The 13,186-nt window shown below is 26.2% G+C and overlaps 2 protein-coding genes and 2 long non-coding RNA genes across 8 annotated transcripts in view; 2 read left to right on the plus strand and 2 right to left on the minus strand.

Moving 5' to 3' along the window:
• The window catches only part of LOC147910453 (uncharacterized), a 132,944-nt gene that overhangs the window by 76,271 nt on the left and 43,487 nt on the right, over window positions 1-13,186 (plus strand). The gene's annotated exons all lie outside the window — the stretch shown is intronic.
• LOC147910458 (4-vinylanisole receptor-like) lies at window positions 812-6,335 on the minus strand. The gene is made up of 7 exons (XM_087415693.1): window positions 6,191-6,335; window positions 5,861-6,127; window positions 4,632-5,103; window positions 3,489-3,588; window positions 2,659-2,778; window positions 1,521-1,676; window positions 812-1,030 (listed from the first exon to the last, which is right to left on the minus strand). The coding sequence occupies exons 1-7, from the start codon at window positions 6,333-6,335 to the stop codon at window positions 965-967; spliced, it is 1,326 nt and encodes a 441-aa protein (XP_087271819.1). The 3' UTR covers window positions 812-964.
• LOC147910459 (uncharacterized) lies at window positions 1,683-2,775 on the plus strand. The gene is made up of 2 exons (XR_015548317.1): window positions 1,683-1,983; window positions 2,583-2,775. It is a non-coding gene; the product is annotated as an uncharacterized LOC147910459 (long non-coding RNA).
• LOC105144635 (odorant receptor 10-like) lies at window positions 9,568-13,176 on the minus strand. Of its 2 annotated transcripts, none has more exons than XM_087415683.1 (7): window positions 13,020-13,176; window positions 12,129-12,398; window positions 11,401-11,869; window positions 10,805-10,904; window positions 10,461-10,580; window positions 10,088-10,248; window positions 9,568-9,722 (listed from the first exon to the last, which is right to left on the minus strand). In XM_087415683.1, the coding sequence occupies exons 1-7, from the start codon at window positions 13,174-13,176 to the stop codon at window positions 9,716-9,718; spliced, it is 1,284 nt and encodes a 427-aa protein (XP_087271809.1). In that variant the 3' UTR covers window positions 9,568-9,715. The 2 variants fall into 2 exon arrangements, with proteins under 2 accessions (XP_087271809.1, XP_087271816.1); XM_087415690.1 differs by having other exon boundaries at window positions 9,657-9,722; window positions 10,093-10,248; window positions 13,020-13,104.

Below are 13,186 nucleotides of genomic sequence, written 5' to 3' on the forward strand. Positions count from 1 at the left end.
TTATTGCAATTAAAGTGTTCGTTCAGTCTATTATTAATTAATTTTCGAAAAGATAATGTTTTATATAAAGCTCGTGGCTATTTTTAAAATGAAATTATAGAACTTATTTTACATAACATGATTCTTCTAATTATTCAAAATATAAAGCTACTAAGGTAAAGTTATGTAAAAAGTCAATAATATACGACACATTTTATACTTTATTTAGGCATACATTTTGGCATGAAATATTAAATGTTTATTGGTATTTCTTCAATAATGCTTTTATCCATAGAACAGTGTGATGAATCATTTTATATAAAGAAAATATTATATTGCAAAATTATTGCTTTAAAAAAAAATTGTACAGTTTGTAATATGCAATTACGTATATTTTGAAATATATATTCTCTTTACATCAATTAATTTATCTCATTATTCTATACAAAATATTAAAATTTAATTAACAAGAAATGAATCATAAAATTTGTATTAGAAATGCGAGATATTTCATATTTATCTCAAAATATGCTGATGCGCTCACATTTTTTTATTTTAGTGATATCAAATTAAATAAGTGATATGTTATAAAAGACACATTATACGTATATAAAATGAAAATATATAATCTTTAGTAACATTGGATTTTATATTTTTTAATTACTTAATACATCATCTATTATCTTTAATTTAATATTGCATGCGACGGTTTTCTCGAAATGCCTTATACTTATTTTTCTTTCTTTTCTTGTCATTATTCAAGCTAATTTTTTGTCTTTTTTATGTTATTTGATAGTTTCTATCAATGAGTAGTATAATCAGCAGCAAAAAATTTAAGTATTGAGTTTATTCATAATGTATATAATCATTCTACGTAAATTTTTCAAGTGTCTTACATGACATACGCTTTGAATTAGTTAATATTTTTTAGTTAAATCATTATTGAATTTGTATTTTTAATACTAATTTGGGCATTATTTATATTTTAAAATTTTGATTGACTCCTTGTTGTAAGTAATACAGATATGTAGCCTGTTGACGTTTTTAACAGCTACAAAACATACAACAATGAATTAATAAAAGGCATTTTTTAGAAAAAATGATATAAAAATGTAGATATACATATAATAATATATATATATATGATTAGATATTAAATATATTATGAATATTTTATAAAATATGGCATATAATCAAGTTGCAATCAATAAATTATAATCAATAATATATGCAACACAAATTAAGTAATAATTATAAAAATAATCTGTAATAATTAAAAGAAATAACAATTTATGCGAAAATTATATTTTCATAATCAGTTCTGAATTTAAAATATCTGAATCAGCGGAAAATCATTAATGTTACAAAAAATCTCTTAGCAGCTGAATAACTGACTCGGAATGCTTTATTTTTTTATGTATTTTGTGATGTTTTTACTTGAATGTTTTAAATTCTGTTTTACATTGACTTTACTTTTTTTTATATAAAAAGACTGTTCTTGTTGTACTCTATAATCATGTTTAAAATTCTAGATAACTTACACTGCAAAATGTAGCCATCGTTAAAGGAAACAGTTTACCAAAGTTTAGATGAAGAGGTTTATTGGTTCGTAACATTAGAAGAACTAGGTCCCGAGTATTTCTTGCATTCATGGTATACCATTCATTGGAATATACAGCATAGTGGATTCTATCATACTTAAAATCATAAAAAATATATATATGAATTATTAAAATAGCATGCAACATATTGTAATATACAATATAATGTACATATATTCAAATTTATATGCAATTTTAAAATGTAATTTTTTTATATTAACTAATAAACTTTGGATATTAAATACAATTGCAGCTTAAAACTTTTATGAATATAATTGTCACACATACATAATATATACTTATTAATATAAGTTTCATTTGATATATATTAAATGAATTACATTTAAAGATATATTATCTCAGATAGTCAAGTGTGCAGAAACAAAGAGTGACAAAAAAAGAGGTGAGTTTTTCGCCTGTTCTTCGGGCCCTCAATTTTTGGATTGAATTGTGTGCCAAATGATTCCTTGCAATGAGATATTGATTACAAGGAAATTTTAGGTTGATGTGACAGTTGTTGTTATAGCTGGAGGGGAAGTGGGGAATAACGTATTACATCTATGTGAAAACTCGTTTTTTTATATTCAAAAAACAAATTGATTTACAAAATCATTGGAATAAATATGATATTCAGTTGACCTTGTCTTCATCGGGAGCGGCGCACTTGCACACTGTTCAGTTACCCATACCACTTACATCGATCGGTTTCTAGTAATTTTTTATTGCTTTACTAATGAGATTATGTTAATTAATATTTTAAATTACTCAATTCGTGAGGCAATTGGTATACCGATTGGATCAATTTTCTCAAAATATCGGACCTATGATAATTTGATAATGGATTTTGATTCCAGCTCTGATAATAATTGTCACTTCAACTTCTCTGTAATTAATGTCTCAATTTGCTAATTTCTAATTCTGATCAAATTTGCTACAAATTTATTGACATTCTGTTAACATTTTGCTTTCTGAGTATATTACTATTATTATTTCTGATTTTAGAATACATCTATTATAATCTGCAATTGTGCATAGAAAAATATAATAATTGATAGGAAGTAAAGCATTTCAATTATACCTGAGCTGTTAATATTTCGCCAACAGCGCAGTACATGCACATGTGACCGAATGTATTGATAACGACGCATAAAATATATATCAAGTTTAAGACCGTTAAGTGCTGTCTATTTTCGAACATCTAGTGAGTTAGTTAAAATATATGTTAAAAGTTGTAATAATATGTTATTCTTGATATTATAGCATATGTTATGCTATCATTATTGTTACCGACTCTTGGTCGAAAAGAATACATTGATTGGCAATAAGAATATACTTTCTAAAAAAAGAAAAAAAAAGAAAAAAGATGAAGAATTTAGGTTTTCTTTTTTAAATGTTGATATTTATTGATATATATAAATGACATTTTTAGAATAAACATAGCTTTAGTACAAGCGAAGCAAAACTTTTTTATAAAGTAATAAATTTAAATATTAAATAATAATTTCTAAAATTTTGTCTCATTTTTCAAAAAAGAATTCAGTGATTGAAATGTAAGAGTACGCCGTTTTTCGACTTCGAAGAGAGTACTATTGGTAACTCTAGCTAAAAACTCTGATTAAAAGGTAGATTACATGTATTAATTATGATACATGTGTTATGTTCTAAGTACGGAATTCTCTCGTGTGCATTATTATGGGTAAAATTCTAAAGTTTTCTTAAACATATAATTAATAAAAAAATTTTAGAATTTTTGTTAATAAAAAACAGATAAAAAAGTGTGTAAATGTGAATTGATTACAATTGGAACTTAAACATAACGTCATTTTTATGTATATAACTATTTATTTTATGTATGAACTATTTATAAAGCAGTATATTATATAACAAAAATTCTTGTAAAGTAATTACGTTTATTATCCAAAATCCATAGAAAGCGAAGAGTGTACCAAAATATAGAAATAGTATCAGCAATATTATACTGAATATATCTTCCACATGATTAATAAATCTAGAAAATGTCATTTATATAACATTAAAGAAAATTTCTTTACACTAAAGAAAATATCTATCATGTTTATATACACATCTATAAAAAGATATTTTGTATTATTATATATTAAAAGTACTAATTTTGTCTAAATCTTTAATATAATTTTGAAGTAACAATTTTCTGTTTTGATAAGAAATATACTTTAATATCATAATTGTTAATAAGTTTGCCACGTAACGTGGTTCTGAATTAATTGATTTCTTTACAGTTAAATTTTTTTGTATAAGTTTGTAAAAAAATTTGGCAATTTTTGTAATAATTGATAAAAAACAATGTCAGATTGTAAAGTTTTATTTTCCTTTGGATCTGCTGTTCAATTTATGAATATTTTAATGCTTGAAAATATTTTTAAGCGAAAGCTAAGTAAAATTTAATCAGATGTTTTTTAAAACTGTTTTGGTTATTAGTTACTAAAGAAATCACCGAAATTGTTTAGAGACACGAAAAACTTAGCAGATAGAATTCAACATTCAAATTGTAACTAGATATCTATATACTACTTAGCAGCCTTTTTCAAAATAATTTTGATTCGTATCTTTCAACACAATAACGCTGTTATAATCGACTTGCGCACTGCACTTAATTTCGTTCATTATCGGATTCCCTCTCTTGAACGTTTTTATTTAAAAATAAAAAAATTTATGTACAAAATTATTTACATATATTGCAATTAATATTTTTTTAATTATTTGATCCTTACATATTATTTACATATATATGTTACACTTGAAACACATATAGTAAACAGATAGTAGGCTACAGATATAGTAGGATTATTCGACAGCGTTTTTTTCATCTTCCGGATTATCTGACTTTATTATTGATCGACGATAGTGTGGTATTCTAAAAAATCCCGCGTAATGCTATCATTACGAGAACTTTTTAACGTATTCGAATAATTTGGGAGACGAAAAAACATTGTTGGATGTCCGGAGTCTATTGTATATATATATATATATATATATATATATATAGGAACACGTATTTTGGATAATATATACCTAAGCAGTCTTATATGTTCCATTATACAACTCTTTAAAACGTTGTTAAAATTGGCGACAATATGTAAATGCACGAGACGATTTCTCAGAATGTCTAGTTGACCAGAAATATGAAATATTGAAAGACTAAGAAAATTGTCTATGCCTGTATAGCATGCGGTACAAAGAAATGCGGCAATACTTTGAACAACATATGTCAATTCATATTGTGGACTTCTTGTTGTATCGTAGATGTAATATGTCTGAATTAGGAATGGTCTCTCCGAATCTGCAATAATATTAGACAGGTATCTCACCGAGTAACCAAATAAAGGCAAAACAATCATAATAATCATGCCCGCTCCCATTATGCCATATCCAAATGTGACAATAATGCTTGCAATTTGCGCTTTTGCTATCATCATTGCTTTTTCTTGAGATGTTGTTGTCTTTATCCAATCGTTTGCAATTAAATGTATTATCGGTGCGACAGCTTTAAGAATATAATGACAAGAAATTAATAACAATATAATAAAATAAATGTTAACTACGTATACTGAGAAAAAAAAGTTACTGTTTCAAAAAAATATTAATTAATTCAACTAAATATAGAGGTTTTGGACTGTCAAGCAATATTTGTTAATAAAAAAAGCGTCGCTTATGACACATTTCTCCCTTATGACACGATTCAATATAGATTAAGTAAATACACAAAAGCCTTAAACTGTTTTGCTCTATCATATTTTTTAGATAATCGAGAAATATAGTGGCGGGTTTTTAAAAAATTGCATTTTTGTCTTTTTCAAATGATTTTTTTTTCAATGTTCACAAATTTTCCACTATTCTCTTTGACTGTATAAGAATTATAGAAAATTAAACGCGTAATAAAGAGCAAATTGATTTATAAATTCGAAGTCAATGACCAACAATTTATAAAGAAAACAATTTTATTTCTAGTTAATTAAAAAAAATTTTTGTAATTATGTATGATTAGTCCCCAATTGTAACAATTCTACATATATAAATGTAAAATATAAATAATTATTATTGTACATAAATTAATAACAACACTGCGGTACATGAATCTAACATATTTTGTTTTTCTCTAAAATTCAATATAAATTTAAATAAATCTTTAATTCCATTTTAGAATTACAAAAAATAGAGATTAATTTTATGCTGATATATAAAACGTATATGTATTGTAAACATTTCATATCGTGTATCAATCAAATTGGTACATTATCTACCTTTTTTTTTCCACCAAAAAATTATAAGTCTTAAGAGGCTAGTAATGCATGGTAAAGTACACATCAAATTATCCGTTACAAGTAAAATGTCAAAATGGACTCTTATTAGAGAATGTATAGCGGGAATCACAAAAGCAAGTATTATCAAGAAAGTAAGAAGTACACGTAAATTGCACAAACGTTTTTCCCATGTATTTTGTTCGGACTTAGGCCAAAGTCCAATTAATTCTAGACTAAATCGATTTAACTCCACTGCCCATTCGAAATCTGTTTCAAAAAGAGTTTGATAGATCATATGTTTCACTTTAGATGAAATATATTTTATCTGACCTTTTTTTGATAATGATCCATAATCATATCTATTATGACTCCGATACACAAGACATTTTGATGTTTCCATGTTGAATGTAGCAGATGAACTGACAACTCTGTTTTTTTTAGCATCTATACAACGAGGGTGATATTTCATGTGCATAATAAAAATCCTTAAAAACGAGATGTTTAGTGGCAGAAAAAATTCTACGTGTCCCTTCTTATTGTGCAACTGCGGACAATTATTAGTGCAACAACGTTCAAAGCAGTCATGAATAATAACTGAAGTAATGACTGATTGATAAGTAGTTGGTCATGCTTCAAGTTATGTAGATGTAGCAGTCGTTTTTACGCAATCGTAATCGATTTTTTTGTGGCATCTATAGTCTGATCTATAGTCATCTCGTAACGTCTAATTGTGAGTAATATTATTTTTATTGTAAAAATTAATACAGTATATAGGTATTTTTATTTCATATTTTACGGTATTGGACCTCATTCACATACTCACTTTCCGAGTGTAGACATTTTTCATAGAGGAGTTCCTCATATGTATGATATTCGATCACAGAATTCCACCATAGAATTTAGCTATTATTACAGTTTCTTCATTATCCATTGATATCTACTTTCTCCTTATAGAATATTAACTTTCATTTAACTGATAATTCATACATACGAGTATATGCATAATAAAAGTTTTTAAAAGTGATACATGATTATTGCATAAAAAGGATGAATTAAAAAAATTTTAAATCTTTCCTGTTGTAAAATTTTTGTCAGTGCCTCGTGTGTGCAACATTCGAAGTAGATAAAAACTGGTATAACATTGAGGAGTTGTTAAATGTCTATTGGCAACCTATTTTTACCCTCTTGTTAAGTTCTTACTTATATCAATTTTGAGCATTGCATGTGATCTAAATTATAATTTTTTGTTTTTGTATTATATATAATGAGCAATACTTTGTGTATAATATTGCTTTTTTATTGCAATTAAAGTCTTTATTCGGTTTATCTATATTTGCAGTTTTAAAATAAATATAATATTGTGATATTGTAGAGAATATAATTGAGAATATAGTTAATAATTTTTTTGTCTTTATAACCTATTTAATAAACAAATAATGAGGATTGATTAATTTTTTCTCAATTATTGTGTTTACAGTAGAAGAATATTTACTTGTCGTAATTATTTTAGCTTTATCGATAAAATATAAAATTGTTTGAATATACGGAATATTCAAACTCATTTTATGCAAATGTTTCTTTAATAAAATTTTTCCTCATAGTTATATTTAAATATATTGGGTAGAGAACATAAAATAAATCATCAGAATATGTCGAATCTAAACCCAGTAGACAAAATTATTTTAAACAAAAGTTATATGATTTGAAGGAAGACAAATAAAATTAATTTTCGATAAGACATTTTTTTATATGAACCTTATAGCTATTCTTTAAATAAAATTATAGAATTTATTTCACATAATACGATTCCTTTAATTGTTCTGCATATAATAGTAAAATGAAGTTTTATACATATATATATATATATATATATATATATATATATATATAAATTAATTATTTGAGACATTTTATACTTTCTTTATGTATATTTTGCTATGAAATATAGAATATTTCGTAAACTGTTCATTTTTTGGTAATTCTATCTTAATACTTTTATGTATATCTATATATATCTCTCTATAGAATATATATATATATATATCTAAAGAACGATGAGATGAATTAGTTGATATAAAGAAAATACATTATTTAAAAAAGAATTTATGTAATGCACAATATAAAATTACATATTTATTTTGAAAAACACTTTATATTTTCTTTACATCAATTAATTCATTCTATTATTCTATATAAAATATTAAGATTTATAATTAACAAGAAATGAATATTAAAATTTTCAATTAGATTTACGAGATAGTTCATGTTTATGTCAAAACGTGCTTATTATTAGGTGTTGGAATTAATTCGTAGCGTTTTACAAGAGATGGCACAAGCAGTACACTATTTCGTTGTTACATATAGTTCTGTATACATTGTAAACATCTATCACAGGACGTCATTTGCCGTACATAACCTTTCTTGAAATCATAAATAACAATACTGTATAATTCATTGAATATGTCAAAATTTGTGCCAGATAAAGTGTTTTTGCGGGGAGTTTTGCTTCATTACTTTAATATGAACAAAAGTGCAGCTGAAGCTCATCGTATTTTAGTGGATGTGTATAGTGAACATGCTCTGGCTGAGCAAACGTGTAGGAAGTGGTTTGCACGTTTTAAAGCTGGTGATTTCGACTTGGATGACAAGGAGCGACCTGGTCAGCCGAAAAAATTTGAAGATAACGATTTGCAGGCACTGCTCAATGAAAACTCATGTCAAACACTTAAAGAATTATCTACGTCATTGGAAGTTGACTTCTCAACAATAGGAAAACGTCTTAAAAGTTTGGGCATGATCCAGAAGGAAGGACATTGGGTCCCATATGAATTGAAACCAAGGGATATTGAGAGACGTTTTCTCACGTGCGAACTGCTGCTTCAACGGCAGAAAAGAAAAGGTTTTTTGCATCGGATTGTTACCGGTGACGAAAAGTGGATCCATTATGACAATCCAAAGCGCAGAAAGTCATGGGTTAAGCCCGGCGAACCATCAACATCAGTGGCAAAGCCCAATATCCATGGCTCAAAGCTCCTGCTCTGTATTTGGTGGGATCAGAAGGGTGTCATATACTACGAACTGCTAAAACCGCATGAAACCGTTACTGGAGATCTCTACCGACGGCAACTGATGCGCTTGAGCCGTGCATTGAAGCAAAAACGGTCGGAATACTTCGAAAGACACGATAAAGTCATCTTGCTGCACGACAATGCTCGCCCACATGTTGCAAAACCGGTAAAAACATACCTGGAAACACTTAAATGGGAAGTGCTACCGCACCCGCCGTATTCTCCTGATATTGCACCTAGCGACTACCACTTGTTTCGATCATTAGCTCATAGCTTGTGCGAGCAGAAGTTCACATCTTACGAAGATTGTACAAAATGGTTCGATTCCTGGATTTCATCTAAAGATGAACAGTTCTTCCGACGCGGTATTCATTCACTGCCCGAAAGATGGTCAAAAATAGTAGAAAGTGATGGAAAGTACTTTCATTAATGTATTTTTTAATGCTCATGTGAAATAAATAACATTCTTTCATTAAAAAAACGCTACGAATTAATTCCAACACCTAATAAATGCTTATTAAAGTTGTTCAAAAATTATAAAAATTTCTCAATACTATATCTTTTTTGTGCTTAAAATATTAGATATGTAAGAATATTATTTTATTTATCTCAGTATTATTAAAATTCATACAATTAATCTGTTAGTTATTATTATTATAATTTATTAATTAATTACATAATTAATTCAATGTAATAGATTTTTTACATCATGCATAGTTGAAATTTACCTCTATTTTCGATTAGGTTCTTGTTGTAAGGAGAACAGATATGTAACTGGCTGACGTTTTTATGAGCTGAAAAATATATTATGTCTAATATATAAGCAAATATACAAACTATTAAAACAAAGCATGTAGTAAATTAGCTACTGTTAAGTCAGGTAAGAAAAAGAAAATAATTATCATTGAAGATAAATATTAAATAATATATATATAGTAATAATATACAATAATAAGTATAATTGAAGATAAATATGAATGTTAAGTTTCATGTGAAGAAAGATTTTATATGTACGTATATAATGTTTATACAATATATTAATTAACCAATTTCTGTTCAAAGATAAAGGCAGAAATTATATATATATACTTATGTAATATTATATAATATTATATAATATTATATAATATTGTAAAATTATAATTTATACATTTAACACCTTACGTTACAAAATGTAGCCATTGTCATAGGAAACACTTTTCCAGCGGTAAGATAATTCGATTTGTTGCTTCTAATTAATAAGACAATTAAGCATTTTGCACTTCTTGGCTCTAAAGTATACCATTTGTTGTTATACACAGCATTGTGAATTTGATTGCACTAAAAAGCATTAAAATTTTTTAATTTTTAGTTAAAGTATTAATTTTATCTTATATTATGTATGATTTTATATTTTAACAATTAATATTGACAATATAATTTCTATAACTGATAGAGATGGGAAATTCTAGGAAAAATAATATTTTTCTAGACATTAGTACTAACATCGTGAAAATACAATAAAAAATAAAAAAAAATATTATTCAACTTACTTGTGCCATTAGAATTTCTCCTACAGCACAATAGACACACATATGACCAAATGTGTTGACAAGAATACATACTTCATATGTCAAGTGAGTAATTGATATATTATTTCCCTTTTCTATTAACTAAATGACACACGTGTAAATAAGACATAATCTTTATACAATTTATTTTTGGAAGAAAATTGTATTGTGAATATTAAATATGAAAGTAAATTGCATTAGATGAATAATAACATTAAATAAATATGAAACGTTAAAATATAAATATGATAAATTCTTTTTTTTTCTAATGTATTAACACAAATTAAAAAGCGCGATAAATATGTGAAATATTTTTAAACACTTACGTTTATTATCAGGAAACCATAACAAGCAAAAAGTATACCGAAATATAAAAATAATACTAAGAGAATTATATTATATGTATCATCTATAACAGCGATGGCTCTATAAAATGATATTGTATTTATCTTCGATTAAAGTTGGAAGAATATATGAGAATTAATGAATACTAGTTCTAGAAATATTTTCATATATGGGTAAGAAATATACAGTGCTCTTTTATAATTTGATTAATACATAATTAATTAACTCTTAGTACCCACAAAGGTTTAGCGTAACCTCTCCCCTCCCGATTTTCATTGTTCAGACGTTTTTTTTCGCTCCCTTTTCACTTATTGCAAAATATCTTTTGTGATACGACATTTTAGATTTTCTAACTCAAAAATTCTTTTTTTTGTTTTCAAATATAGATTAAAAAAAATTAATACTTAAAATCGATGCACTATAATCTGAGATACAAGCAAAAGAAAACGCTGGGTTACAAATACCCGAATATGAGTAGATAGGAACTTTTTTGAGATGTGGGTACTGAGGGTTAATACATAATAATTTGATAAAATAATATGCAGAAATACATATGTATAAAATATTTATCGAATACCTAAGTAGTCGGATGTGATCTATTACATTCTTTTTTAAAATGTCATGGAAATTGATAAAATTATCTAAGTGCGTGATACGATATCTAAGAATTTCCAATTGGCCGCAAATATGAAACACCAATAGTCCGAGAAAATTATCAATACCAGTATAAGACAAGATAGCAAAGAAAATAGCAATACTCTGAATAAAGAATGTCAATTCGTATTGCGGTCTCTTTGATACGTCATAAGGATAATATGTTTGCAATGGCAACAGATTGCCTGGATCAGTGACATTTGTCAAATATCTGATTGAGATTCCACAAATAGGTAAAACGACAACGAAAGAAAATGCTATTATCATTGCACTATATGCGCACATAATAATTATACGCGCGGTTTGCGCTCTTTTGATCATCATGCTTCGCTCATATGCATTTTTCAATCTTTGCCAATCCTCCGCGATCATGTTTAAAATCCATAAAATAGCTTTAAAAGTCAAAATTGTTTAAATTTGCAAAAATTTGTTACTTATGAATAAAAAATTATTTATATAACATTCTCGAATAATATTTACATCGCAGCGTGTAAAATAAGAATTCTTTTTTTTAACTTTTATAAAATAATTTTTGTTCTAAAATCTATTATATGTTTCATTGAAATAGGAGATTACACAATAGTAATTTATAATACAAGACAATTTATTAGTATTTTGATTAAGACAAATTATATAAAATAAATTATTTACCTTTTTTCTTCCACCAAAGTATTATAATTCTGACAGCACAAGTAATAGCCGGTAGAGTAAATTGCAAGTTATCAATCAGAAGCATAATATTCGAATGAATTCTTATCAATGAATGTATTGAAGGAATCAGAACACCGATTATTATTATTAGCACAATAATTAAAGGGCGGATACTATATGCTAACGTCTCTTGAATGTTGTATTCAGTTTTAGGCCAAAGCCCAATTAATTTTAAACTGAAACGATTTATCTTGACCGCCCATTCGAAATCTATCTGTTTCAAGAAGTATTATAATAAAAAAATATTATGAAAAATGTAAATAATAAACACTATAATAACAATAAACATTAATAGAAGTATCAATTAATTATTAGATTGTATTTGCTCTATCAACTGATAATTTGTGGAAATTTATAATATAAATATAGAATAGAGAACAGTTTTTAATGTACTTTGTAAATTATTATGAATTCTAATAACTAATTATTATCTAATAATAAATTATAACCATGAAATAAAAATTTTACGTTGTATTGCATCTAATTTAGAATTAAAATTTACTATTAAAATAAAAATAAAAATTTATTGTTGTTTATATTTAAATAAGTGATATTGAAATATTAAAAATAAAAAATATAGATAATATAAAATGTAGATATAACATTGAAAAAACATTCACATTTTAACATGGAACATTGCAACATCTTAGCAATTCAACATTTTGCATGGAAGTTACATTGAGTGTCGTAGAAGAATACAAGATAAAAATAAGAATATGTTCGAATTATATTAACGAACGCATAATCATATATATTCATATTAATCTAAAATATTCTTTCTTTATGAAATAATCTTGATCAATTGTGATTACGATAACTGTAATAAAGCACCTCGACATCCCAAGAAGTTTGAAGTATCCATACTGAGTGTTAAGTAGAGACTGACGGTTGCTTTTTCTTCGTGCAACAAAGTCATTTTGTATGCAATACCCACTGCGTGTGGGAAATATTCTCTAAAAGAGAGTCGATCACTTTGAAAGTGAATCATTAAAAATGTA

The sequence above is a fragment of the Acromyrmex echinatior genome, chromosome 2 (assembly GCF_024713525.1).
Source record: "Acromyrmex echinatior isolate Ae372 chromosome 2, ASM2471352v2, whole genome shotgun sequence".
NCBI lineage: Eukaryota > Metazoa > Arthropoda > Insecta > Hymenoptera > Formicidae > Acromyrmex > Acromyrmex echinatior.